Source organism: Eucyclogobius newberryi, unplaced genomic scaffold (assembly GCF_026437365.1).
Source record: "Eucyclogobius newberryi isolate DKJ021-1_F unplaced genomic scaffold, fEucNew1.0.hap1 SCAF_4, whole genome shotgun sequence".
Classification (NCBI taxonomy): Eukaryota; Metazoa; Chordata; class Actinopteri; order Gobiiformes; family Gobiidae; genus Eucyclogobius; species Eucyclogobius newberryi.
The window spans coordinates 22216417-22242916 of NW_027316056.1; the positions used below are offsets into that span (position 1 = coordinate 22216417).

A 26500-nucleotide genomic window follows, 5' to 3' on the forward strand; every position below is an offset into this window, starting at 1 on the left:
AGGTTATACTTACTGAGAAATACTGCACTTGTCGGGGAGAAATCCTATAAAATTGCGCCATTATATTTGTCCAGTCAAATAACACAGTGTATCCGGCTCATTTTACAACAAACACACACAAAAACATGATAGATGTTGAAAACCACTTGTGTTTAATTTCATAAATCGACACAAAAAATAATCTACAAAATACCAAATTAAGTTACATTTTAACCATGAAATGTATTTTTTTTGTCCCCGTCAAAAAACCTAATTTAGAATGTCACTCGCGGCCTCTTTCCCAGGACAGCACGCACGCACACAGGCGCACAACACACACACACAGGCGCACAACACACACACAGGCGCACACACAGGCGCACAACACACACACAGGCGCACAACACACACACAGGCGCACACACAGGCGCACACACAGGCGCACAACACACACACAGGCGCGCAACACACGCACACAGGCGCGCACACAGGCGCACAACACACACACAGGCGCACACACAGGCGCACACACAGGCGCACACACAGGCGCACACACAGGCGCGCACACAGGCGCACAACACACACACACACAGGCGCGCACACAGGCGCACAACACACACACAGGCGCACAGGCGCGCAGACACAGGCGCGCACACAGGCACACGCGTGTGCACACACACACACACACACACACCCACACACCTTTGGCGCCATTCTCGGTGCAGCTGTCCGTTCCCACATTCACACGAGGCGAGCGGAGGAGACAGAGAGAGGAGGAAGAACGGTTTTGTTATCGGAGGTCGTCGTCAGCGGAGGGAGGGAGGCTTTATGTGCGGAGGAGGCTCGACATTATCTACCACACCCATCCAACGGAGACACAGCCAAGCCGTGACTTGCACTTTTGCATTGAGCGTTTTAAGGTCCTGCATAGTTCCTTTCCCTTATTTCGAAAGCAAACTAAGGCGTTGAGTTGAATGACGATGATTTGTGTCAATGAGCAGAAAAAAAAAAAATAAATAAATAAAAACACCTTCAAAATAATTCAAGTAAGCTACAATCTTGACGTGTGCCCTCTTCCTTAAAGATGCGCTATGGAACTTTTCTGGTGTCTCGTCTCGGTGGAGAGATTATAGTTTAGTCAGGAATGTCCCACAGTATGGCATTAGAGTTGCAGGTCTGTGGAGAGGCGACCACGCTCACAGTAAGAGTGCTTGTTTTAAAAGGACAAATATTATGCATTATTTGTATCGTTTTTGGCCTTTGAACAGCCTTTGAGTGCCATGAAGTAATTTTGGTTATCGTTTACAAAAAAAACAAAAACACATTGCTTCATGTCACTCTTCCCACGCTAGGAATTGACTTTGGGCTCCATTACTGGCTGCAGAAGGAATGAAAAAGGAGGTAAACGAATGCTAGCTTTCCGCCGAGATGCTAATGCAGCCACACGGTTGTAATACTGGTGATTTGAAGGCAGAAATGCTCAGAACAACCGTGTAGCGAGGATTTATGGATTTACAAACGGCGCAGAAGATCTCAGAGCTCGATCTACGACATCACAGATCTGGGAAATTCAGAACGGAGTGTTTTAGACGCTCGGAGGGGGAGGACTTTCCAAACAGGATTCACAAAACAAGAATGCAAAAAGTCGTTATTGCATAATATGTGTCTATTCACCTGTGTTTTTTCAAATCACAGGTGTTTTTATTGCTGTGAGTATACTGTGGTATGTGCCGGAGCCCACACCAGAAAGGTTCCGCAGTGCACCTTTAATGGACACTCCTCTGACCTGAAGAGCCTGGACAGTTTTAATTCAAGTCTTAATTCCACAAAAAAAGGTCCAGTGTGATTTTAGCACCGAACACACATTGCGGGGCCAACTAGAGATACAAGAGCATCTGTAACAAATTAACAGTATATAGTTTTCCTATGTACGCACACACGTATCCAAAACCACCCGGCGCGCTCTCAGACACGTTTCTTTTTCGTCCCTTTGAACTTTACAAATAACTTATTGACATTAAATTAAGCTACTACTTAACAGTCATTTCGCGGGAGGAGAACTGACCAACAGTAAAACTTAACAGACACACGGATCCCACACGGGAGATGAGACGCACAAATAAAAAAATCATCATCTGCTTTACTTTATATATATATATATACTGCAAGAGTCCTGGTTTCCTACATAACAGTGTTCTCGCTGAGGGGTTTTAGCATGGTGGGTCGCCATGCTCCGGCTGGTCACCGCCATGCCCAAAAGATCCCGACAGGTATTAAGATCACAAGCACCATGGCGATCACAGCGAGCAAACATTTTTAAGCACTTCTCGCTCACGCCGCCCACCGCCATCCTTCAACCTCAGCCCAGCGAGAACACTGCATAAGCTTAAATACAAACGATATAATAAGATAGTGTTAATTCCTCTTTTCCGTACCACCGTCACCACCTCGCTCTCACGCCTTCCACAGTGATCGAGGTCGGTCTTATGTAAACATGTCGACAACATAAAAATAAACTCAAAATAAAAATAAGTGTATTTACCATTCACTCTGTCTTGTTCTCATACCCGGTTCATTAGAAAATACAGTTCATCATTGCCACTTTGTCCTCAGGTCCGTTAAGACGAGGCCCAACAATACCACATGATTACAAATAGAGATTCCTATTGGGTGATTCCGGGGGGGGGGGGGGGGCGCTCCGATTGGTCAGTGGGGCTTCCTCTTGTCTCCTCCCTGGCTTTGGTTCGAATCTGGTTGAAGATGTGCAGAAAAAAGAAAGTCAAACGTTTGGGAAAAATGGACGAGCGCGCGGTTCAAAAACACTCCGCACATCAGACCGCACGGCTTTTAAACGGAGCAAGAACGGTCAAAATGTCATTATTACCGTAACGACAAAGTAATTAATTATAACTGTGACACAAGCTATTTCTGCTCGGTCTACGCTTAAAAAATAGAACATCCAGCTATAAAGAGTTTCTTGTTTGACCGTTGATGTCGCATTCGCTGCGCTTTCTTGCTCAGAACGACTCCATGTATAAATCTGGTCACGCAACAAAAGGAATGAGGATCTTATTAGACACCGTGAATTAAAGGGAATTAAGTGAAGCACTGGTAATCATGGTGTAAACAATCGTGACGCTTCTTCACACAATAAATGCAACACTATCATTTTATTTCGGGAGATCTCTAAAAACAGACGTAATATCAGAGAAAAAGACAAGAATATGAGTTTGTAACTTAATATCAGGCGTTGTCAGGGAGGTCTGAGCCAGAATAAGACACCGTCGAGGCATTTGGTTCCCTGCAGAGTGCATGCGATTAAACTGCGGCATTTGCAATTCGACATTTGGGACCGTTCGAACGAGGAGACGGTGAGGAGCGAACGAGGAGGCGCACGGGAGGAAAGACCTTTACCTGAGAAGGCAAGCTGCAAGTGAGGAGGTAGGGCAGCCTGCGACCCTGACTGGAGACTCTTATACAGATCTGAGGAGAGACGGACGACACAACAATGGAGGGGTGTGAAAAAAAAAAAAGAGAAAAGAACACCGTGGCAGTGACAGAGGAGAGCGAGGGATTAGAGTGCGGCGGCAGAGGAGAACAACAGCGTTACAAAAGACGACGAACAAAGACGATGACAGCGTTTTTAAAAATGAGGCTGAAGTAAATTTACTGCGTCTGATCTGACTTCTGTTCTAGTCACACGATGGTCATTAGCCTGCCGGGAGTTAATTATAAAGAGGATGAAGCTTTTTGGCACTTGAATAATGGAAAGAGAGTTCAAATTTAAAGCCGCTCAATACAATGCAATGCATGCGATTTGAGCAAATATCTGTGTTTTTAAAAAAAAGTATATCAAGTAATAATGGGCTTGTGCTGTTACATATCTTTCAGATTCTTGACTCAGTTATGTCAGTGTAATCCCCCATTCGTTCAGGAGTGTTCCATTGTAGAAAAATATTCAGTTGTAGTCATCTCGACTCTGTTACGTTTACAATACGTTTCGGCTCTCATCCAAAAGTCATTCTCAATCTGAGAATCAGGACCGGGAACTCAGGATATTTATCCTACGTTGAGTTGGCCCTGCCCACCGGGCGGGACCTCCTCATGAAAAGGTGTTATTGGTTTCACCAGAAACTAAACCTAATCCAGGCGTCTACCTCTAGACGCCTGGATTAGCGGTAGACACCCAGGGCACTCAGATGCTAATCAGTTACACAAGGAGGAGAGAGAGTGTGAGCCAGGGACAATAGGAGGCTGATAGCCCATTAAAAGGACTGATAGTAAACAAAGAGGCTAGTTTGATAGAAAACATTCATCAGGAGGTCCCGCCCGGTGGGCAGGGCCTACCCAGAGTAGGATAAATATCCTGAGTTCCCGGTCCTGATTCGCAGATTGAGAAGGACTCTTGGATGAGAGTCAAAATGTATCGTGGTCCAGATGACCACAACTGAAACATTTTCAACAATTGACTCAGTTATGCAACGGTCTGGTTCAGTCCACATTAAATCTCCAAAATCCAAAAGTTATACTAATATATTTAGGTGTATTCACTTTGATCACCACAGAATAACAAGAGCTGAACACAAACATAGAGAATTCACATCATATTTAATGTTGGGTGATATAATGTAAATATTGATGTTTGTTTGGATTATCAGAAATTAAGTAAAAGGTGCCTTTAAAAGTAGTGGTGTATAACATTTCCAAATATTTGTATTATTACTACACTCATCAAATCAACAATTAATCAAATGTTATTAAAAAAGACATAAAATGTCAAAAAATACATTGATTAATATTTTTTATGAATGATACACTTTCTTTCTAGAGGCTTTCAGTCCCCATATTTCAACCTTTATTGGGTTAATGATGCATTAAAAAAGTCTAAATAGAAATCATAATTTGACTAGTTGAAAATTGTTAGTTTTAGATATATTTATAATTTCAATTTTGATTTACTGGTATATGTTTTTTTCCACGTCTCTCATCTCTGTTTGCCTTATATTGTTTTATAACTCTATAAATCGACTCAAGTGAGCCTCCACGTTCCATCACAGTTCTTATGCAGTAACTCACCCATCAGGTCGTTCTGTGCTAAGGGGTATCCTGAGTTGGCGCTGGGGGTGGAGCCCATCCCAGCAACCCCTTGGGCCGAGGGGCTGAAGTTGAGCAACGAGGGAAACTGGAAGGGCAGCGAGACGGGCACCAGGCCTCCCAGCATGCCAAAGCCCATGGGCAGATTGGAGGAGTTTCCCAGGAGCGAGGAGCCGGTTGTTGATGTCTTAAGAGAGGAGAAAGTGCTTTGAATCAATCAATCGATGGCCAAATCACAGACTAAACAAAACATTGATCTCAAAAGTCTTACTTGTGGAAGGTGTGATGTTGTTGAAGTAGGCAAACTTCCTGAAGACGACCAGCCATTACCTGCCTTAGAGTTCTGGTTGGTCCCGCCCACAGCCCTCGATCTCTGCATGTGATTGGTCGAGGGAGAAGGGGCCGAGGGAGGGGGAGTTCTGTTGTTGGAGTTGTTATTGAGGATGCTACTACTGCCGGGAGTCTGCTTCCCCCCTGGGACAGTGAACGTGGGTCTGAAGGGTTTAGGGGAGTACTGCCGCGGGCTGGGCAGGGAGTGGTGGGTCATTTGTGAGGGCGAGGGGGGCGGAGTGGGCACTGCGGGTCGCGAAGGGGGCACTGCAGGGCGCGGAGTGGGAACTGAGGGTCGCGGAGTGGGAACTGAGGGTCGCGGAGTGGGAACTGAGGGTCGCGGAGTGGGAACTGAGGGTCGCGGAGTGGGAACTGAGGGTCGCGGAGTGGGAACTGAGGGTCGCGGAGTGGGAACTGAGGGTCGCGGAGTGGGAACTGAGGGTCGCGGAGTGGGAACTGAGGGTCGCGGAGTGGGAACTGAGGGTCGCGGAGTGGGAACTGAGGGTCGCGGAGTGGGCACTGCGGGACGCGGAGTGGGCACTGTGGGACGCGAAGTGGGAACAGAGGGACGCGGAGTGGGAACAGAGGGACGCGGAGTGGGAACAGAGGGACGCGGATTGGGCACTGCGGGGCGCGGCGTCAGTTTGATAATAGGAGACGCATTGGTGTGGGACACCTTGGTCAGTGTGGCCTGCATTGGGGTGATGAAATTGGGCTGAAGGGCTTTGGCAGCAGAGCAGTGCATTGTGGGCGTGGCAGGAGAAGAGACACGAGGGGAGCAGAAGGACTGCACAGTGTGGGAGGCATTGGAGCGGGCCACGGAGGGCGACGAGGCGGGTGTGCCGCTGCCGTTGGCCGTACTCTTGGTCACGACCTGATGCAGGACCCCCGCTGCACTGGAGAACACCCTCTGCTGTGGGGGCAGCAGGGGAGACGCTGTGGGAGGGGGGCGCTGCTTTGGGGGAGATGGAGAGGGGTGTGGGTGAATCTTGGCACTACCCAAGATTAAGCCCTGTCTGTGCGTAGGCGATGCCATGGCAACAAGTCTCTGATTTGGGGTTTGTCCAATGCCTTTGATTGGTCCATACAAACCCTCTGCAGTCCTCGAGGAGAGCGGCAGCCCCCCTGGGGTCGCCCTGGACCCGCAGGGCAGAGCGGGAGAGGAAGAGCTAGAAAAGGAGGTAGAACTAATAGTTTTAGCCTGGGACTGCTGGGCTGGGGGGTAGTGAGGGGCGATGGGTGGTGGGGACGAGGTGGGCATCTGTAGAGGAGGTGGTGACAGGGGGCTTTCAGAGGAGCACAGACCCTTGGATGCATTACTGAGGAGGGCCAGTGCGTGAGAGATAGAGTCTAAAGAGGGGGCAGTCAGGTCTTCATCCAGAGAATCTGACAAACAAATGGGCTCTGACGTAAAAGCAGAGAGCAGCAGACGAGGCGCGGCGGAGGCAGGCTGCAGCACCGGCGATGCACCAATCAGAGTAGGCTTCTGGACCCATCCAGACTCCTGAAATCACACACACACACAATACAGTATAATATCTAACATGGAAGTGGGGAAACTGAGTGGAGAGAAAAAAGCACTGGATCTCTGAGCCACTCACCCGCGCTTTGGCCTTGGGCCCTGGCATCACCCTCCTCTTAATTCTGAGACAGGAAAAAGCAGAAGATTAAAATGTTGTATTGGTGTATTTGGTTGATGTATACTTAAATACTTACGAGTTTCCAGTGAGGTGACTGTGAACAGTTTGGCTTTCCTTAAACAAAATCCTGATTTAAAAAAAAGAAAAAGAAAAAAAAGTTTGTTTACACAAGTGGAAAAAGGCGAGGTAAGTGCTTCACAAGCTCAAGATATAAAACTATTCAGGTGCCAAGGACGAGGCCAAAATACTGGTGAGAACCAAAAACAGAGGAACTCTGCATAGATGTGAAAATTAAAAGTCCTTTATTGGCATAACATGGAGCACCGCTTTGACACCGTAGGACAATATATTTTTATTTAAGTACTTAACAATATATTTCAACAGTAAAGTCATTAGTATGAAATACTAACTGATTCTATAACATTGTATAAGCATGTCCTTATATAATGGTTATGCGTTTGTGTTCATGACATTAATTGGTCATTAGTAAACAAATCAACAGCTGTTACAGTAAATGAGCCAACACTACAGAAGTGCACAGACCTGGCCTGCATCCAGCCCTTGGGCCACAGTGGTTTGACCTCATTCTCAAAAAAGGCCTTGAGGTAGTCCTCCACAGACAGAGAGCACTGGTTCTCCAGCTCGTAGCAGCTCAGCTTCACTCGCACCAAGCTGCACAGCAGTGCCCTGCACAGACACCAGTTCAATATGTGTAAATGTGAGGAGTGAGATGCCCTGTCATTACCTGAGCTTATCATCCCAGATGAACTTCTTCCTTGGACCCATCACCCGTTTGCCAGGTTTTTCCTCATCCTCGTCATCTGAGCCATTCTTCTCTCCCTCCTCCGACTGCTGCCTGAAGCACACAAAGCACACTTATTACTGAAGCCACTAGAGGGCAGGAAAGCTTACTGACAATAGCAAATAGTGTAGTTGTTTCAAAACAGATGCACACTTTGCAGCCTTGGCCATGCAGTCCATGTTGTATCTGGCGATCTGCTCTGGCATCACACTGCAGACGGCCAACTTGAGCTTCAACAGAGGCGTCCGCATACGGTCGTCCTGCGTCACATTCACAAACATTGTGTTGAAAACAGAGGGAGCAGAAGAACTGAGAACAACAAGCGGCTGAGAGTGTGGGGGAGTTTGTTGATTCCTTTTGTCAACAGTGCTACTTTAATGGCCCATGACAGAATACATTTTGGTGTGGGATTTCAGAGGCAGTCCTGGGTGCACTTAACACCCACACAGTGCCAACAAATGTGCAGCGCTCTCAGCAAAGATGGCTGAGGATTAAAAACCTGAGAGATCAAGATATTTATTGTACCGTGAATGAATTTCATTTCTTTCTTTTTCCAAGACAAATGGTAAAATATTGAAATGTTATCAAGTTTGATCTAGTGGCACAATATAAATTGTGCTGAACAATCTTGGACAGTTGCGAACAAGAAATAATGTGAAGCAACATGTCCGTGACTCATTTTGATCAGATTCCCTCACCTGGATGTTGAGGCTCAGTTTCTTCAGTCGTTTGAGGAGGGCTTCTTTGTTGCAGGGCACAAACGCCTCCAGGTGAGAGTAGATGTCAGCGCGCACTTCATGAGGCTGCTCCTGGACCTGCAGCTCGATACTGGAACAAAGGAAGAACGGCTGTGTCAGATATAAATAAGGATCACACAGAGTATGGTCGGAAAATCAAATATGGATGAGAGAGTGAACACAAGTTTTATGAGAATATTCGAACAGAGGCAGATAAACAACAGAGAGGCAGCTCAGGCATCGAGGGTGAGCGCTGAGCAGGGAATATAACTGCAGAAGACGTGATTTTGGATTTGGCTGTGATTTAAAAGCTGTCCCACTCACTCCAGCAGAATGTTATTCATGTCCAGGGTGAAAAATTTCTTCCTGCCCTCCTGATCAAACTGCCGCGAGGCCTGTGGGGGAAAAGCATGAGTCAGCAAAACGACAGAGCATTTAAGAGATGCTACAGTACATCCTGGACCACTGACACTGACCCTCAAGAGGCTGCATTAAACTGATAAAAGTTACAGAAATGTGGATGTCCTAAGCTAAAATGCCCAATGTTTCCACTGCTACTATTATATCAATATATTGTTGCGTTCAAACAAAATGCAGTCTAGATAGTCTAATGTTAAGTCTTTTCCTCACACAAACACAACTCGCCCTTTCATCAGGCCTAACACAATAAACACTCGTCCTTTGTCGATTGGTTCACTTCACAAACACACTTCACTGTCCCGGTTCCCACTCGGGGCACACCGACTCACCGCCCGCAGGTCCTCGATGCGTTTAATGAGAGGCGCTGGCAGTCCGTTGGGCAGCGGCGGTGGGGAGAACAGGCCCCGCCCCTGACTCCCGCCCTTCAGGGAGGACGACCCCCCGCACAGAATGCCATTTTCTCTGGCCTGGTCAGAGTCCAGCAAACTAAAGTCCAGGTCTCCGAGTAGCTCCTGAAGCTCCTTCTCGTTGGCAGAGCCCAGGAGGGACATGACAGCAGGGTCCGCAGTGAGGTCGGCCAGCAGCAGGTCGTTGGCGGAGCCTGCTGGGTTTGAGGAGTTGGCGGCTCGCATGTGGTTAGTGGAGTTCGTGGCGTGAGGCTTGCTGGCCAAACCTGAAGCCGGCCCGGGGTGAGGAGTCCGTTTACGCAGGTCTTCTTTCTCGCGGGTGAATCGCCTGAGCATCGCAGCCAGGTACAAGGAATCCTTCATCAGCTTCTTCCTCTTCTTCTTCTCTGGCCTGAGAGTGGTCAACCTGTAACAAATGGGGCCTTATGTTCAATGTATCAGTGAATCACAAAACGTAAACATGTATCAGTAAATATTCTTGTGAGCGCGATTTTTAGACCTACAACTGAACACACCCCTTCAACAGTATGGACTGGAGTTGGGAGATATGCAAAATTAAAGTATCCAGTTAACAATTGAAACAATAAAAATTACCTCAAAAACAGAGATAGAAATGTTTAGTGTGATCTTCTTAACAAGTGGTATTTCTGCCGTTTTGTGGTTAATTGTAGGGTCCATTAATGTTCAGTGCTAGACTTGAACCTCAAGACATTTACAGGCACATTCTAGCACATTTCTAATGCACCGTTTAAATATCATCTGAATATTGCTATTGGGATCATGCAAAATATATACGTATTCATCAATGTCGCAGTCACTATTGCATATCACTTATTTTTAATATCTGCACTATATTACAGTTACACGATGGTGATTGTACTGGCTACTTTTGTACTTCGTTAGATGAGCTGTGGCATCAGAGCTTTGAACCTTCCAGGATAATAGCACATGGCTAAGAGTCAGCATCACTGCCTCATGGTAAATGTATGAGAAACAGCAGCGCAATGAAGGAGCGGGTATTAATAGCACAGAGGAGGAGACAGAACCATGCTGCGGTCAACATGTAGCCACAAATGCCACAGTTCAGACAAAGGTCAATTATTTAGGACATAATGCAATTTGTAAGTACAGCATTGTGGCGTACCAAGAGACAGGATGCAATAATTACAGATTTATTGATTTCTAATTAAGCATCTCTGTTGTTAGAGGGTGACTAAGGTCTGTTTAGGAGTGAAAAGCCTCCAGTAAAACCTACTCGACCGCATCGCTCATTGATTAGAACAGTCCAATCGCGATACAGCCCTGACACAAAACAATGAGGAGTCACGTCTCTTACCCCTGTTTAGGTACTTTGTTTTTCTTTGTGCTCTTTTCCTCTGGATTGGTCACCTCCTTCTTCCTCCTCCTCCTCACCACCTGCTCCTTGTCGTTTGGTGTCTGAAACGTAAAAGCGCGCGCTCGTCAATGCCACTGGGCTGTCGGTGCCTGGAAGCGGCGAACAAATGTTTAGTTCAGGGGCGTAACGCGTGTCACGGTGGAAGGAGATCGTCTTCTCATTAAAACATTGCAGCGCACTGGGCTCCCGCTGGCAGCCCTTGATCAGACACTGCTAAATGTTAAGGACATTAGTTTGTACCCAAATGCAGCTACACTCAAAGCACTGTGATCTGAAGTTAATTGGCGTCATATTTGGTCTGTCGAATAGGCGTCCTTTTCTTTTATATATGGCACAGCACGTAGAATGCAATAACAAAACGAAAACTATATATTAATAATCCTCGCTGCCCCTGTTGAGGACATATCGTTTTCCTATTGCATCTACACAGACGAAAAGAGCAATAGCTTTGAGTTTCCCGTCATTTATTCAAGCAACGAGGCAAATAAACAGAACCGACTCGGTCATTATAATGCCGTTATTCTCACCTTGTCCTCCGCGCCCTCGGAGTCGGATGCTGCTCTGAACTGTAGTGTGCCTGTGTTGATGTAAAACCCGCCAAGCTTTGTGCTCAGAGAGGCGGGCACCAGCTCGTCGTACTGCCGGGGAAGACAATGCAAGAGTCAGGGGAAATGTATGATGTGGGGCAAAAGCAGTGATGCAGCCAGATGCTTTAATTTGCCTGTAGTTGTCCGTGAAAATGACTGAAGAATCAAATGTTTATACACACAAATTAATCTATTAAGAGAATTAAGATGTTCAACAAAAACATGACTGCATACAGATGCATCTATGTGTGTTCAAAATGTCACTCACTACTTAGCAGTCGAAAAGTAACACGTTTGAGTAGATAATTATAATTTAAATCTACTAGGAGATAAAACTGAGGAGGCTTTAATAATGAAACATCTATACTAACTGTACTCACAGCTTCAGAGTTGTCAATGAAGGGGTCGGTCTCATCATAGCCAAAACCAATATCAACTAAATCCTGCATTCTGTCCTTTCTCTTCTTTTTACCCTCATTACCCTGAAATAAGAAAAAGTGCAAGTGTAAAACATAGTAGTATTTCAAAATTACAGTGTAAAGAAAAGTCGTAAGTAACTCAATTATGTGCCTTTTTCTTTTAAATGGTTCTGTACTAGTTAAGAATAAGTGTTTTCATTGACATTTTGGCACAACTGTGTGCATTATAAAAAGCTCTAAATAAATACTTGGATTGCCCACAAATGAGCAAGAATGTAAAAATTTTCTTAAACAGCAATGAAACTTACATATTTATTTTCAAACTTCTTAGCCATTGCCTCAACCTGAAGTCGATCTCGCTCATCATCATTGAAGGGGTCACTGGGATCTGGAGCGGAGGTCTGGATGGAAGGTTTTTTCTGGGGGAGAAAAATTTATAAATCAAAGAAAAGAAAATTGTGAATTCAAAGGATTTGCATTTGAAATACAGACATGCAATTAGGGAAGTCAAGATTATTTTAGGTTAATTGATAATCTTGATTATTTTAGTCACAATATATTCGTGAGAACCAAAAAATAACAATCGTGACCTTTTTAAAAGCAAAATTTAGTCATTTTTAGCTCAATCTATTGTCCAAATAATAGATCTAAATGTAAATAACTTTCTTATCTGGCCATTTATTTTTTATTTAAAGTTTATTTTGTCTTTCAGAAAGTAAAATGTCATTAAGCCAGTGACAAACTTAAGGAATGGGAATGAGAGAAAATGTAAGAATTGTGAATAATCGTAAAATTGTGATGTTTTTCTCACAATAATCGTAACATAAATATTTTATATTGTGACATCCCTAAATACAATGCATAATTTTTGGCCCCTATGAACTCCTGTCATTATTCATTACTTGCATAACTTCAGTTCAGACCAGAGAGTTGATGGGAATGATGTCAATACAATCAAAAATTACCATCAGCAAACTTCCGAGTGATAAACTTCAGCTCGAAAAATACAATCAGAGCCAAATATGAAAACAATATTACAATAAAACAATATTTATTTTCCAGCCAATTCCCACACATTCACACTAAACACGCAAAGAGTCGTTAAATGAAGCGTGCGTCTAAAAAAGCTCTGCCTAAGCTACATCCTGGTACTTCTGATCATCCTCCTCCTCCAGCGGGCCCAAACTGCATGTGGCATCACAAAGTACAGACTGGCTGAATGATGGAGCTGTTGCTGGGCAAGTGAGGTGAAGACACAGGTGCAAACAGCTTTACATATGCACATCAAAGAGAAGAACACAAATGAAGAGTGGCAAGTATCAGAGCGCGGATGTGATGATGTGGACGTGATGATGTGGATGTGAGAATAAAGTCTAAAGAATAAAATCTGGCGGTAATGTAACACGATGGATACAAACCGCCATAAAACACCAAAGAAGAAGATGATATGGATGTGATGATGTGGATGTGATAATGTGGATGTGATGATATGGAGTTGTCCAGATACACAAACCTGTTTTAAACCAATTAAATTCAGAGACATTTCACAACAGATCAGATTGGTATGAAATCTGAGCTAGTTGGATATTGAAATAATAAAACTAATAACGTGAAAATGACAATACATATAAAAACACACATTGCCAGCAACTGAAGTGTTTCCAGCTGCTCTGTTTTAATGACAAAATGTATTTATTTTCTGATGTCCCTCCAAAAAATACGAACAATCTCATTTAACTATGGGTCCTGTCTGTCTCCACCATTTTGAAATGACATTATGACACTTGCAAGAAACTGACAAATGTATGATACAACTATTTAACCCAACTAAAACATGTTTTTATTCCGAGCTTAGGTGGGTTTAGCACACATCGAGTCTGGCTAAGTTTGCTCCTGAATCCATGCACCACGCTGGTCCACTTGAAGGTGCTCTTCCCCCTCACTGAATGACAAGTGCATAATGCAGACCGTGCAACACTTTATAACATTATTAACTCTAGGAACAGTTTCTGACAAACACCACGGAACTGTCAAACTTTTACCTGCGTGTTTTGGACGAGTTCTCCGTAGTTGAACTCGGCGGAGGAGCGGTCGTCGGGCTCGGACAGCGGCAGGTTCAGCCGCACCGTCGCCCTCCTCTCGGCCCCAGCTTTGTCCCTGTCGCCGGGTTTGCCTTTTGCCCCGTCGGCCGCCGCCACATCGCCCTCCGCGGTCCTGGAGAAGTTGAAACCGGCCTCGTCCTCCTCCAGCCGGCGCTTCCTGGAGTCCGTGGCGGGTCCCGGGGCGAAAGCCGAGAGGGTGACAAACTGCACTTTCCTCGGCTCGGCCATTTGGATGAGCTGCTGCTGCTGCCGCCTGCACCTCGCTCAGGACAGATAGCGACAGCGAGGAGAAGAGCTACTACTTCGCGAAACTACACCAAATCGGTGGGTTAAAGCGGGTTTCGCGAAGCTGCCGCGGCTCCTCAGTGTTTAGACGGACGTGGAGACATCCTCCCGAACGCAACGGTCGCTTTCCAGGGGACACCACGGCCGGGGAAAAGTTGTTTTTTCGGTAACTGCTCGCATCCTCAATTTGCTATGGGACCGAGACATTCACAGGAGCCATCTTGGGTTTCCAGAGTAAATAAAATATCAGTAAAGAGGGGTCACTGCGCGTGCGCCCACGTAGAAACCGGAAGCATCGTGTCACAAGAGAGTTTTCTCCACCAATCGGCGTCTGCCCCGACCCTAAACCCGCCCCTGTCACAACAGGCGATAATAACAAGACTATCGCTAGTGTAATGACCTTTATAAAGTGCGCCGCATAAGGACAGCCTGGTGAAAAGAAAATCAAGTGTTGGTATCCAGACACTGCGTTTCTGCCTCCCTCACGAAAACAACACTCTTCTGATGCCTTTCTATCGGCCTATTCAACAAAATGCTGATCAGAGCAGGTTTCCACACAATGACAACTCAAACATGAGATCCTAAACGGAAGAAAGAATGACAGATCATTGGCTCCTTTCCAAATCCTCTGTTAAAGCTGATGCAGTCTAAAGGAGCCCGGACCACCTGTTGAGCCCACCACTCTCCTCTAATCTCAATTATCATTGTCAGTGAACATAATTCACATACTAGAAACTTGCTTTGGGGTGCAGCATAAAACAATTTTTTATTGTCAAAATTCTTTATGACAAAACATTTATAACAGACAATAAAACGGTTAAAGGAATGCAAGGGGGAGGGGGGGGCATATTACGATTACACTTTATACGTCAAAAACATTTAAAGACAGAAATGGCTTTTTGGTTCAAATTTTGGAAAAGGTGAGCAAATATGATTCAATTTGTTTAATAAGGACAAGGGGAAAAAGGGATACTGACAATGAAAATGTACTTTTATGAACATTTATATTGCCAAATATAATAATTAATTAATTAATAAATAATATAAGATTAATGGCCATTTTCTTACTGAGGTCCACATTTGTGTCATGAAAACCAAAAAATATATGTTCACATTTTAATCTAAAATGTGAAGTGAAGTGTTGTAAATTGTAAACAGTCTTTCCAAAAGTTTTTTTTTTTTTTTTATAATAGTGCAATTACAAAAAAGATCACTTTTAACAAAAAGTTCAATTTGGGTCAATTGTTTTAATATATCTTAGCATAAATTAGTGGGGTAAATTATATTAGTTTAAAAGAGACATCTTTCATCTTATTGATTATAAAATAATGTCGATACAAACGTCCATCCTTTTTTCCACATAATGTTTGGGACAACGTTTCTCCAGTAGAAAAGAGCCGCGGGCAGCTAGATAACATCTACACGTATTCTTCTGTGGTTCTTACAGGCCGGTGTTAAACAAGCTTTTCCGATGGCGGTGTCAGTCACAGACAGTGTGGATGTAGCAGTGGTCTTAAAAAATTGACAAAATTCTTTGGTCGCAGCATCAAATACAATGGCATACATACAACAATTCATAATAATAGCAGCAAAATATATAAAAAAGTGCAAAATGTAGAATTTATAAATAAAATAAAATAGACTTGGTCTGAATGTAAAAATGAACAGTGCAATGAATTGCTTTGAATAACTGTTAAATTGGCAGGTTGTTAATTCAACTTTTCCAAACTATGTATTGATTAACAATAAAAGTAACAATGTGATAAACAAAGGTTACAGACCAAAATAATGATGTAAAACTGGGTTGGAATTAGCATATTTCCTGGGGATGGTATTTGCATAAATCAATTTAGATTAAAGTTGGTCCCAACACATGCAAATAAATACACAAATAAGTTGTCTTGAAACGTAATTTAGCAGAAAATATATTTTAATACACACAATATAGACAAAACTTGACAATGATACAACATCTAGTTAGAGATGTTATTGTTACATTTGAATAAACTCAAGTAAATGCATAGTGTTGTTATGTATCATGCAAGATGGACTCTGTTCTCTTTGGCCCATTTTCTCAGAGCTCGTATGATGTATTCGACCTGAGGGTTTCCTGAATTGCGCAGCAGGGGTACAATCTCTTTGAGTGTCTCCCTAATAAACAGGACAAAAACAAGATTAATTTAAACAGAAGGCTCACACAGTGGTCACTAATATTATGAACATGCATTTATATTAAAAACAACATACTTGGACTCTTTGTTTGCCAGTATCAGCTGAAATACACCTACGCATGCTCCTCTTTTTCCCTCCCAATAGTTAGAGCCTGGGTCCAATTTCTCCAGGGCATCAAATGCTTTGGCTGCATAATAAAACTGTCCCATCTGAAACAAGTATTGTGAGATTGAGATTGCTCAGAAGCAGCCTTCCTTTACATAGAAGGTACAGTCATGACAAAGTACAGTACGTACCTTGTAACAGTCATTGGCAATAAGCTGCAGTAAACTGAAAGAATCAGAGGAAGTTCCCATTTTCAGATAGAGTTCCCATGCAAGTCTGCCTTTCTGGTTCATTATATCTGAAAAGAAAGAAACACTATTGGCATTAATCATTTGCTTTCATAATTCAATATGCATTCACAATGAGAAAATACTCTTTTATTTGGCATTTTTAGTGTGTTAATAACAAGGATTGTGTTAAGTGAAACCATGTCTGTGTGGGGAGTCTTTAAAGGCCTGAGGCTACTGATCTGGCAGTTCAATGAGATTGCAGAAACATAAAAGCATTCCTGTACTTTGAAGAGTGATTGACACTTTTAATATTCAAAATATATAGAATATGCATTGCTTGCTTAACTTGAAAATGTAGGTGACAAGGTTTTAATACATACAACAACGTGCCAGCCAGCTGAGGTAGACATAATCACTTTTTATCTTCTCATTTTGAATCAGCAGAAATACCTGGGAAGATCACACACATGTTTAGGCAGTGTTAATAATTATAATATTATAATTAATTAATCAGCTCATCATGGGGTTATATAATATTATAATCTTACAAAATATATAATAATATAATAAAACATTCTAATATTATAATGTTATATTATATTATAATGTATTATTTGAGTATTTGTGACACTTAAATGATACCTCTTCTGCTTCCTTGTAATTGCCTAGGGCAGCTTTAGCTTGTGCATAGTTGAAGTTGAATGTATCATCATTAAAGAAGTAGTTCTGAAAAGAAGAAAAGCATACAACTGAATACAACTGAATACATTACAATACACTATACACTATACCAATGTGCTCACGCCTCATAATGCATTATAAACCAAATGTGTACTTGGCAAGAGCCAGTTTGTTATAACAGTTACACCTTCACCCTGTAAGTGGGCGTCTTGTTCAGCTCCCTCTTACATATGCCAGAACCACCGTGGGATGAAATCACGTCACTTTTCTATATTTAATCTTTAGACGATATTCACCTTCACTGAGTTAAGATAGACAAGAACATCTTCAAACTGTCTCAGGAGGAAAAAACATGAGGCCATGCACTGCCTCCCGGGAATGGTATCTAGGAAAGCAAACATAAACATTTAGGCAGTGTTTTACTAAAGTACTGGTATGGTTTAATTCAGAATACCGCATTCACTAGCTGAGCCTCCAACCAACTGAAAAAACTGTTGAGCAATTTTTAGGTTTTCTCTCTGAAACCATAAAATTATCCATCACTTATGTCAAAACACCTTTAATATAGATAAAGAAAATAACTTACTGATCCAATTTCTTGACCCAGAGCTGCATTTACAACACCTTTCAAGATATACTCCTGTAAAGAAAGACAAGCAACATTTAATTACTGTACATAAGTGCATTTTACGCCAAATATATAAAAGTATTACCTGTGGTGTTGTTGGCACAAGATCTTGAATGAGATTATAGGCTTCCTGGACGTCATCTGAACAATTATGCATTTATTAATTAAAGTAAATGCAGTGACAGACAACATTGCAATGGCTACAATTACTCACAGGGAATCATTATTTTACTATGACATATGTGTGTTTATTTTTTCACCTTGTCGGAGGTAGTAAATGACCAGGTTAAGTCTAGCTTCAGGGATCACATCTATCAAAGGAGGCAACACCTGCAATGCCCCCTCACCTCCTCGAAACACGACCTTTAAAGAGGAGAGGAGGAATAGGAGTTGTCAATAGATACAGATACACACACATTCTATGCCCTATTGCAGAGCTAAGAAAGGGCTTACCAGGTTGTGCCGAATAAGCTCCTTAGCAAACTCAAATGAGCTGGAAGAGATGTCAATGAGATTTTTTAACTCAGCCTGGGAGAAACAGAGAGAAGAGAGTAGTTAAAATAAGGTTAAGGGCATTAGCTTTAGTGCTGTTTGAGATACATACTTCAGCTGCTTTGCCATTATAGAGCCGAAAATGGTTACAAGCCTTTAGATTGAGGGCAATGGTAGAGTCAGGGACACTCTGTAGGTAAACAGCCAAAACCTCCTGAGATACATCATAGTAGTCAAGCTTGTAGTAACATAGAGCAACATAGACTTTGAGGGCCAGGAAATCTCTGAAAGAACAGTATACTGTTAACCATTTAACTAAGATAATGTTTTATATAAGAATATTTGTTTATATGATTTTTGTGGTCCACTTTGATCCATTTAGCTCCAATATGCACAGACCTGTTCTGCAGTAGAAGTCGTTTGTAGATGTCTATTGCCTCTTGGTAGTGTGATCGCATGTAGTGAATAGATGCCAGACTTAGCTGGTCCTCAGTGACGTCTTCCAGGTTCTGGTGGAAACCCATAAGTCTTTTTTCATCGCTGAACTGCCACCAACAGGAGCAAAAAATACATTATTATTCCAATATATCATTATGATAAAGAAACAGTGCTTAATGCAGTGAAATACAGTGTACAAGCAGTTCTTAAAACTAGATGAGCTTAGAGTTGACCACTATGTGCTATTAACTATTTTGGCATTAAAACAAATTGACCTTTGTTGATCTATAGTATTTGAGTAAATCTTATAAATCAGTGTACATGCTATCTAAATAACTATGTTATACATCGAGAGTAATACTCAGCTAACCTTGTGAGCCAAATGGAATAGAAGCCGGTTTTGAAGAGGAGACACAGGTGCTGAAGAAAATCATAATTGTTCATAGGACAAATTAAGTAATACATGTTCATATAATAGGCATACTATAAATAAGTAAAAGCCATTTGTGTGTTTTATCCTACTTTTTAAAAGCTTACCCTTGGAAGCAGCCTCTTCAGCTTCTTTATAGAGCCCCAGAAAAAACATAGCACAGGCCAGATAGACCCATACGTCTAGGAGACAATCAGGCTGCACAGTTAAGGACCTGTATTCCTGTCAGAAGTGAATAAAACATACAAATATTGAAGTGTGTGGGTCTTTATTGCAAACAAAAGTAATAATTCAGTTATGTTTACCTCCATGGCCCTCTTGTGATCTCCCAAATGGAAGGCACAATAGCCAATCCAGAGATCTGTGTGTTCTCCTTTCTCACCAATGCTTCTTTGGAACTGGAAAATATGATGTACAATATAATAAAACATATAGATATAAATATCCACAACAGCTTCTTTATTTGTTAATATTGAATGTAATTGTAATTGAATGATAACTAAATAAGTTGAGTTACCTCTAACAGGGTCAAGGCTCCGAGATAGTCTCTTTGTTGCAGATAATCTTCTAAAGCGGGCACTTTGGTCTTGTTCTTTTTCTTTTTCTCTCTGATGCTTTCAGGCGCCTCACCTCCCACAGCTGGCTTTACACGAGACAGGATCTAGAAAAGAGATAATAACACCGGCATTTCTTTCACAACACACTTTTAGCAAACACAAGACTTACCATTTTGACCACTTGGTTAGAAGATGTTTAGTAAGCCAATGCCTGGTTTAGTTCCGTTTTAACACCCGCGCTCACTCTCTAAGCTAGCTCTGCTCAATATCATCACGTTGCTGTTCTACGCATGCCTCGTTTACTGCCTCTAGAGAGCTACTGTAATAGAGTAAAACATCAGTCGCCGTAGATTCTGTTAATCTAATTTTAATCAAAGGGGGTTAAGTGAACAGGGCAACTGCACACAAGGTCGCGTACATTTGCTACCATGGATAAAACAACAAACCCATGCACAGACCGTTCCAGCCACAATCAACCATTACAGCTTCCTTTGTGTTTTTTTCAAAATAAAAGTTGTAGCGCCCAATAGAGCCGCAAGTTACAGCTGACTTTTATTTTGGAGGCAAACAAAGTTTTGTGCTGGGCCCGGAATTTCCTTGCACTACGTTCAGTTAATTTTATTCATCGGTTTGTTCCTTGTTGCCTAGCAACATCTTCAGGCTTCACGATGCTTCAACAGAAAGTAAAACAACCTTTAGTAACTAAACTTGTGGGTTTAAGTCCCATCTGTGAAGCCCACGAGTCGTGAAGAACTATAATATATTGATGTGATCATCATCAGTCTTAAAAGAGCCGGGGGAAAAAAATCCAAACTAGACCAGATGTTTTATTCAAAATATTTATATTTTTATTAATTACAACAATTTTACACCACATTGACAAGAGCACATGTCTATCAAAAGCAACATGTTTAACCCTGTAAAATAATATAAACGCACTTTTAGGGGGAAAAAATGCCTGTTTTCAGTACATTAAATGACCATACACATTATAGTCATAACAAAGATCAACAGCAGGAGTAGGTTCAACAACTGTCAGACAACTAACAACTGATTCTTTGCACAAACATCAATACTTTAATTCCATTTGCAGGTTTACAATTGACAATTCACACACACATAAAGAGTCTGTCCTAAAATGACTAGTTTCTGGCACTGATGTTAAATTACACATATTATGTTCTCTTATCTACAATAAAAGGGCACACTGTACCTATTTCCCCTTTCCCTGCTATTGCCAATTTTACAAAGTATTTTAATCAATAAGAATGAGTGTACCCAACAGATGTGCATCTGCAAGTACAACCTGTGTAAATCAATTCAGCTGTCAATAAAAATTAAAAATAACTTAAAATGATGTTTGAAGCATCAAACATGGCACCAACTACCAGCCACATGTTAGGCATAGTTAAGCATAGTTAAATAATCTAACATATCTAACAAAAGGCCTTGTTGTGATCATTTGTGTGCGCTTGAATTTCCTTAACGCAGCAGTATGATTGTCTGTGCAAATATTTTTCATTGCTATAGCATTATTCTGGAGCCTCAACTGCTGTTTTGCATAAATTGTATGCTTAGTTGAGTCAATACACGGTTTACACGGACAAAATGGCTGATATGAGTGATATGTCTGGTATAGTTTGAAGAAAGAGCAGAGAACATCACTTTGACCAGCACAACAGTAAGGTGTTAGGGACAACATTCATGTCACTTTCTTTTTTAACAACAAAACATTTTCACCAACATAACATGTACACATGGACACACAAACCACCTGTCAGACATTTTAATTCACCTTTACGTTTGTTGTGCAGTTTTGTCTAGGTACTGGGACCTCACTGTCAGCGTAGCCTCTTTCTCTAGTCGAGGCATTTATTAATAAAATACAATGACATTTTCCATCAGAATAAGATAGATATTGGCTTTTGGCCACAGCTCAGGATCTGAGGCCCATTTTTGCCATGAGCTGTTCATAGACAGTCCAAGCCATGGCAGCCATTAATGTGCGTCTAAGGGACCGAGGGACAGCTCCACGGAAAAAGCCCCGTACTCCATTTTCCTACAATTGAGCACAGACAAGAAAGATACATAACTAAGATTTGAACAATCATTTTAAAATCACAGAAAGCAGTAAAGGGCCCTCACATTGTAGATGTAGTGGATTGCATCTATTGTGCGCCAGTGAGATGGGCTGACTTGAATATGAGTCTTGACAACATCAGCAGGTTGTGTCGCTAGCGAGGCCATGACTCCAGCAACCACCCCACAGCTGAAGTTGAACAGGGGAGCCCAAGAGGAAGAGGCCACCTCTGTGACAGAGAAATAAGTAGTCAAATGGAACCTTTAATGAGGAGTAGCTTACAAAGTTAAAAATCCTACCCTGAGACAGGGACCCCTTAGTTTGGCTGTAGAACATAACGTAGATGCCAGAGAAAGGAGCATCTCTGAGCAGTGTCGCAGTTAGCCCTGAATACAGAGCTCTGACTCCCTCTGTCTGATACATGCTCTTTAGGGCCCCCACTACGCTCACATAGTTGTAGCAACCACTCTGAAAGAAACATAACCTGTTACAATGAAATGTAATAAATGACACCCTGGACAATAGGCAGCTGGTTAGGATAAATAAGGAAATTGGTCTTTCTCATTTGACGCATCTTTCAATGCCACCTGAGCAAGATGTTAAAGAGTGGCCCCGGGACCTTGCTGTGAGGCAAGACGAGTCACTGAATTTGGGTGACACAGTGTATACTAAAAGACAGCCAAGATAATCGTGTAGATGATAGCATGTAAAGCAGACCAACAATGGGTTGATGTCCAGTCCTATTCATCATAATGGTAGTTTGGTGATTTGAGCCTGCTCCAGGGTTTTGAACAAAGTTTAAATTAATTTAAAACTGCACAATATTAACCAAGTCTGGCCTTCCTCTAGAGATTATTTTTACACATTAAAATCTAAAGCTTAAAACTATTAACACCCACAGAAAAAGAGGTGATACTCAGGAGCCGATACTGAACTTTTTGTACGTCATAACTTTATACAATGATGTTTAAAAAAAAATAACAATCATAATGCTTTAGTTTCACATAGCACTTTTTCAGAATCTTTGTGATCAGACGACTGTTCAGCGATAGAGGACCTAGTGCACATTTCTAAAACCTTTGTGAACAGGGATGAAAGCACATTTTTGATGATATGTCCATGTTAATACTTCATTTCAAGAAAATGTCACTGACCTCGAAGCGTGTCTTGATGACTGTGAATGGGAGCATGCAGACCCCAGCCACAGATCGTGCTCCTGCTCCAAGGAGAATGGCCTCTCCAGGGTTTGGCACTCGCTCCTGGATGAAGTGCTGCTTCAGTGAATAAAAAGTGCTGAAGTAGATGCCCACACCAGGAATGCAGCGGACAAATGACTGAGGAAGAAAAACAGTATCAGTAATACAATAAACATTTTAATAACAATAACGTCTTAGTACACAAGTAAATAAAATGGAGTACAACTAATGTGACTTACTGGTGAAACCCCTTTCCAAAGACTGAAGAATTTTTCTGTTCTTATCACTTGTACAAAAACTGAAAACATTCCAACTTTGGGTGCACTAAACAAATAAAAAAACATAAACCAAATTATTATTTTTGCATTTTCATAATAATAATATTTATAATAACAATGTAGTTCTGATTTGTGTTGTAGTGCCCTTGTCCTTATTTCCAGCAGCGCGTGCCTAATTATATTGGACAGGCTGACACAACACAGTGCATGGATGGAGCAATGTTGAATCAACTTGACCTATAACGTAGCTCTTTGGTGAAGTGGCCAAATTTGTTCAGGCCATGCTTTTTGTCCAGTGAGCATGCTACATGTAATGACTAATTCTTAGGAGAAATAATGTATTTCAGAGTAAGGGCCTACTGTGTGCAAGGTTTTGAATGTTAATATTATGCAAGCAGTATCTATATTTTGTTCTTTGTGTCCACTCACCCCGGTTTGACATTTTTCTGCAGCGTCTGTAGTCGTGTTTTAACCAGATCTAAAGGCTGGAAAAGCAGCGTCGAGCAGGTGCCACTGAGAGAGCCACACATAAAGGCTTTGAGAGCTGGGTGAGCCTGAAGGCATAAGAAATAAAATACATTTATAGAAGAAACTATGGACATAAGAAAACAAAGTACCAATACTGTTGACTTTTTCATTTTAAAAATAAAAAAACAAGAATTGAAAACAAATAAATGGTTCAAATGTGACTGCATGATAATGCAAGAGGTTAGATTCCCAGGCAACCCAGTGATGGAGATGTGCAGAGACAGCCAGCGCACACAGGCTGCAGAAACATGTCACACTGAGAGGGAATCTTGTCTGCAGCTTTATGTCTCATGAACAGCAGGCAGAAATGGGAACACAAAAATGTCCTTAAAATGTATTTTCAATGTCACAACAGAAGACCACAAATGGGTAATCAACAAGCAATTAAGACCACAGATTCAGTCAAATAAAATCCATACTACAGTTCTACTACCAAGTGTGTGTTACACACCAGACGTGTCTCCTACCGTTCTCAGATATGGCGCTTGCCTCCCAGAATCCTGTTTTTGCAGTATTATTTACTGGAACGCAGATGTTACATGCAGCATTTCACAAACTAATCTTTATTACAGACATGTTCCCCTTCGTTTTCTGCAGACTCCCCACAATTCTGTACTCTTGCTCGTCCTATGTCCTCCTCCCCCCATTTTGAAGCCAAGGCACAGGCTTAATCCAGGCTGATTCTATGGTTCCATTTTTATCTTTCAGATACAGGCACATACATCTGTACCCAGGCCCTGGTGAAGAAAGGCACTCAATTAAGCCACATCTTTGTCATCGGTGTGAGTCATGCTTTAAATGTAGGTTTGAGGAAAAGTACCCCTTATAATGCAACAAAATAATTATAGCCTTAAAGACTGTTCGCGTCATAAATTATATTGAGGTGAACAGAAAAAACTGCTTTATGATATTTACCAGTTGTATGTGTAATTTATTTAAAAATATGTTGTTTATAATAATGTTATGTTAAATTCTGCCGTCACTCACAGGACATGACATGCACATGAAAGGATGGGACACACGTCATTACTTTGTTATAGCAGGTGTTAGCACAGGACAGACACATGTTTGTGATGCACTCACCGCCGCCAGCTCCATCCTCGAGCCTCGTGTCGCCCCCGTGTCGCCCTCGTGTGCTCCGCGGCCGTGTTGAGGCTGCTTCAGTTCACCCTGTGTTTACAAATGAGTCACATGAGAGGCGACTCTGCTGTGCGGGCAGCAGGCGGCAGGAGAGTGCCACCATGCACCACCTCTCCAAATGTTATGGTTCATATTAACACACTAAGTAAAGGTGCGGTGTATTGTTTTCTCTAGATTAACCTCTCACACACTGTATTTCTATCTCTAAATGCTGCTGACGGACTTTCCGTGACCTATGGACAGAACAACACTAACAAGCTACCACTTTAAGCTAGCTTCAAGTAGCATAAGTTTGCTAATACTGCATTTGGCTTCACTTACCCAACTCCTGTGAAGAATCTCTCCCATAAGAGCTCCAAAGCCACATTATTTGTCCTTATTCTCATCGTCTGTCTCCACACCGGCGGATACTGACGTTACCCGTCGCCAACGTACAAACTACCGTAAAACCCGCACACGTTATGCTAGTGCTGTCAGACAAAACCTGCTGTAGATAAAGTTGGTGACTAAGATTCTACTGTCAATACGCGCTTATGAACAAGAGTAATATGAAGTAATGCATGTAAAGAATATTTAAACTTGAGCCCAAAATATGAGCCTAAACTCCTGCGTTAGCCGCTCCCGGTGTTAGCATCAGAGTTGACCTAATCACTATGACTGCAGAGGCGCGCGCCCGCCCCGCAGCGGCGTCACGCGACCCTAACTACACATACTGAGAGTATGACACGCATAACGCAACACGCGAGACATGTGCGTCTATAAGTTTATAATAAACAAAAAGGGGAAACATTTTTAAAGTATGTATGGGTTAACCTGAAGACTACTCCCACAAATTATCATAGAAGAAATTATTCGTTTACCTACTATTCATGTAAACATACACATACACACACACACAAACGCTCGCTTTATTTATTCATATTTTATTATTGGCTATTGAGGCATTAGATAAAACAATGTCATAAAAATTGGCATACATACAAGTTTGAGAGTAAATGTGACAAAAAGAAGACTTGCAGAAGAAGATCCCCAGGGCAGTTATAGAGAGGAATAAAACAAACAATAGAGGCGTGTATATCATTACAATGCATAAAGCTGAAATAATACCCCTACAACTTTGTGGTTCAACATTTTCTCCATTAAGTTCTAGGCTTCCCATCCCATCAAATGTGGTGCAGTCCATATCTGGCAATGTGCAATATCTTTGGGGTAAAAAAACAAATTTGTGTCGGGTGAAACCAAAATGAACATATAGAGATGTTAAAACCTAGCTGATTTGTGTTTGTAACAAAAAGAAAAATGTTATTTACTCAAAGCTATGGCATATAATGACAAAAAATGTGTATA

The 26500-nt window shown here is 42.1% G+C and overlaps 3 protein-coding genes across 5 annotated transcripts; all 3 read right to left on the minus strand.

Moving 5' to 3' along the window:
* Nucleotides 1–131: 131 nt before the first annotated feature.
* LOC140377053 (ubinuclein-1-like) lies at nucleotides 132–14458 on the minus strand. Of its 3 annotated transcripts, XM_072462327.1 has the most exons (17): nucleotides 13854–14457; nucleotides 12120–12230; nucleotides 11773–11874; nucleotides 11333–11443; nucleotides 10746–10846; nucleotides 9332–9815; nucleotides 8907–8977; nucleotides 8544–8673; nucleotides 7999–8105; nucleotides 7789–7899; nucleotides 7587–7730; nucleotides 7120–7170; nucleotides 7005–7047; nucleotides 5345–6907; nucleotides 5056–5260; nucleotides 3394–3462; nucleotides 132–2729 (listed from the first exon to the last, which is right to left on the minus strand). In XM_072462327.1, the coding sequence occupies exons 1-17, from the start codon at nucleotides 14139–14141 to the stop codon at nucleotides 2686–2688; spliced, it is 3735 nt and encodes a 1244-aa protein (XP_072318428.1). In that variant the 5' UTR covers nucleotides 14142–14457; the 3' UTR covers nucleotides 132–2685. The 3 variants fall into 3 exon arrangements, with proteins under 3 accessions (XP_072318428.1, XP_072318430.1, XP_072318429.1); XM_072462329.1 differs by lacking the exon at nucleotides 11773–11874 and having other exon boundaries at nucleotides 13854–14458; XM_072462328.1 differs by lacking the exon at nucleotides 3394–3462 and having other exon boundaries at nucleotides 13854–14458.
* Nucleotides 14459–16110: 1652 nt separating this feature from the next.
* On the minus strand, nucleotides 16111–20388 carry ift56 (intraflagellar transport 56). Its single transcript, XM_072463470.1, has 18 exons — nucleotides 20101–20388; nucleotides 19892–20035; nucleotides 19680–19772; nucleotides 19482–19596; nucleotides 19315–19364; nucleotides 18906–19051; nucleotides 18619–18790; nucleotides 18468–18542; nucleotides 18275–18377; nucleotides 18100–18155; nucleotides 17973–18026; nucleotides 17841–17904; nucleotides 17683–17771; nucleotides 17348–17431; nucleotides 17086–17155; nucleotides 16667–16773; nucleotides 16446–16579; nucleotides 16111–16349 (listed from the first exon to the last, which is right to left on the minus strand). The coding sequence occupies exons 1-18, from the start codon at nucleotides 20101–20103 to the stop codon at nucleotides 16235–16237; spliced, it is 1674 nt and encodes a 557-aa protein (XP_072319571.1). The 5' UTR covers nucleotides 20104–20388; the 3' UTR covers nucleotides 16111–16234.
* A 368-nt stretch (nucleotides 20389–20756) lies between these two features.
* LOC140377745 (mitochondrial glycine transporter B-like) lies at nucleotides 20757–25820 on the minus strand. Its single transcript, XM_072463295.1, has 8 exons — nucleotides 25475–25820; nucleotides 25097–25183; nucleotides 23915–24039; nucleotides 23447–23531; nucleotides 23166–23345; nucleotides 22311–22479; nucleotides 22077–22240; nucleotides 20757–21990 (listed from the first exon to the last, which is right to left on the minus strand). Exons 1-8 carry the CDS (start codon nucleotides 25499–25501, stop codon nucleotides 21868–21870), a joined length of 960 nt encoding a protein of 319 aa, XP_072319396.1. The 5' UTR covers nucleotides 25502–25820; the 3' UTR covers nucleotides 20757–21867.
* Nucleotides 25821–26500: the final 680 nt, after the last annotated feature.

Coding starts and splice junctions, on each gene's coding strand:
- LOC140377053 (XM_072462327.1), bottom strand. CDS start 14,141: ATGGCCGAGCCGAGGAAAGTGCAGTTTGTCACCCTCTCGGCTTTCGCC. Junction 9,816..10,745: donor AACAAAGTACCTAAACAGGG/GTAAGAGACGTG, acceptor CATTTGTTACAG/GTTGACCACTCTCAGGCCAG. Junction 7,048..7,119: donor AGTCACCTCACTGGAAACTC/GTAAGTATTTAA, acceptor TTCCTGTCTCAG/AATTAAGAGGAGGGTGATGC.
- ift56 (XM_072463470.1), bottom strand. Junction 19,052..19,314: donor TATTCCATTTGGCTCACAAG/GTTAGCTGAGTA, acceptor TGTTGGTGGCAG/TTCAGCGATGAAAAAAGACT. Junction 17,432..17,682: donor TCTATCTTAACTCAGTGAAG/GTGAATATCGTC, acceptor TCTTCTTTTCAG/AACTACTTCTTTAATGATGA.
- LOC140377745 (XM_072463295.1), bottom strand. CDS start 25,501: ATGGGAGAGATTCTTCACAGGAGTTGG. Junction 22,480..23,165: donor TCATCAAGACACGCTTCGAG/GTCAGTGACATT, acceptor TGTTTCTTTCAG/AGTGGTTGCTACAACTATGT. Junction 22,241..22,310: donor TAAGGGGTCCCTGTCTCAGG/GTAGGATTTTTA, acceptor TCTCTGTCACAG/AGGTGGCCTCTTCCTCTTGG.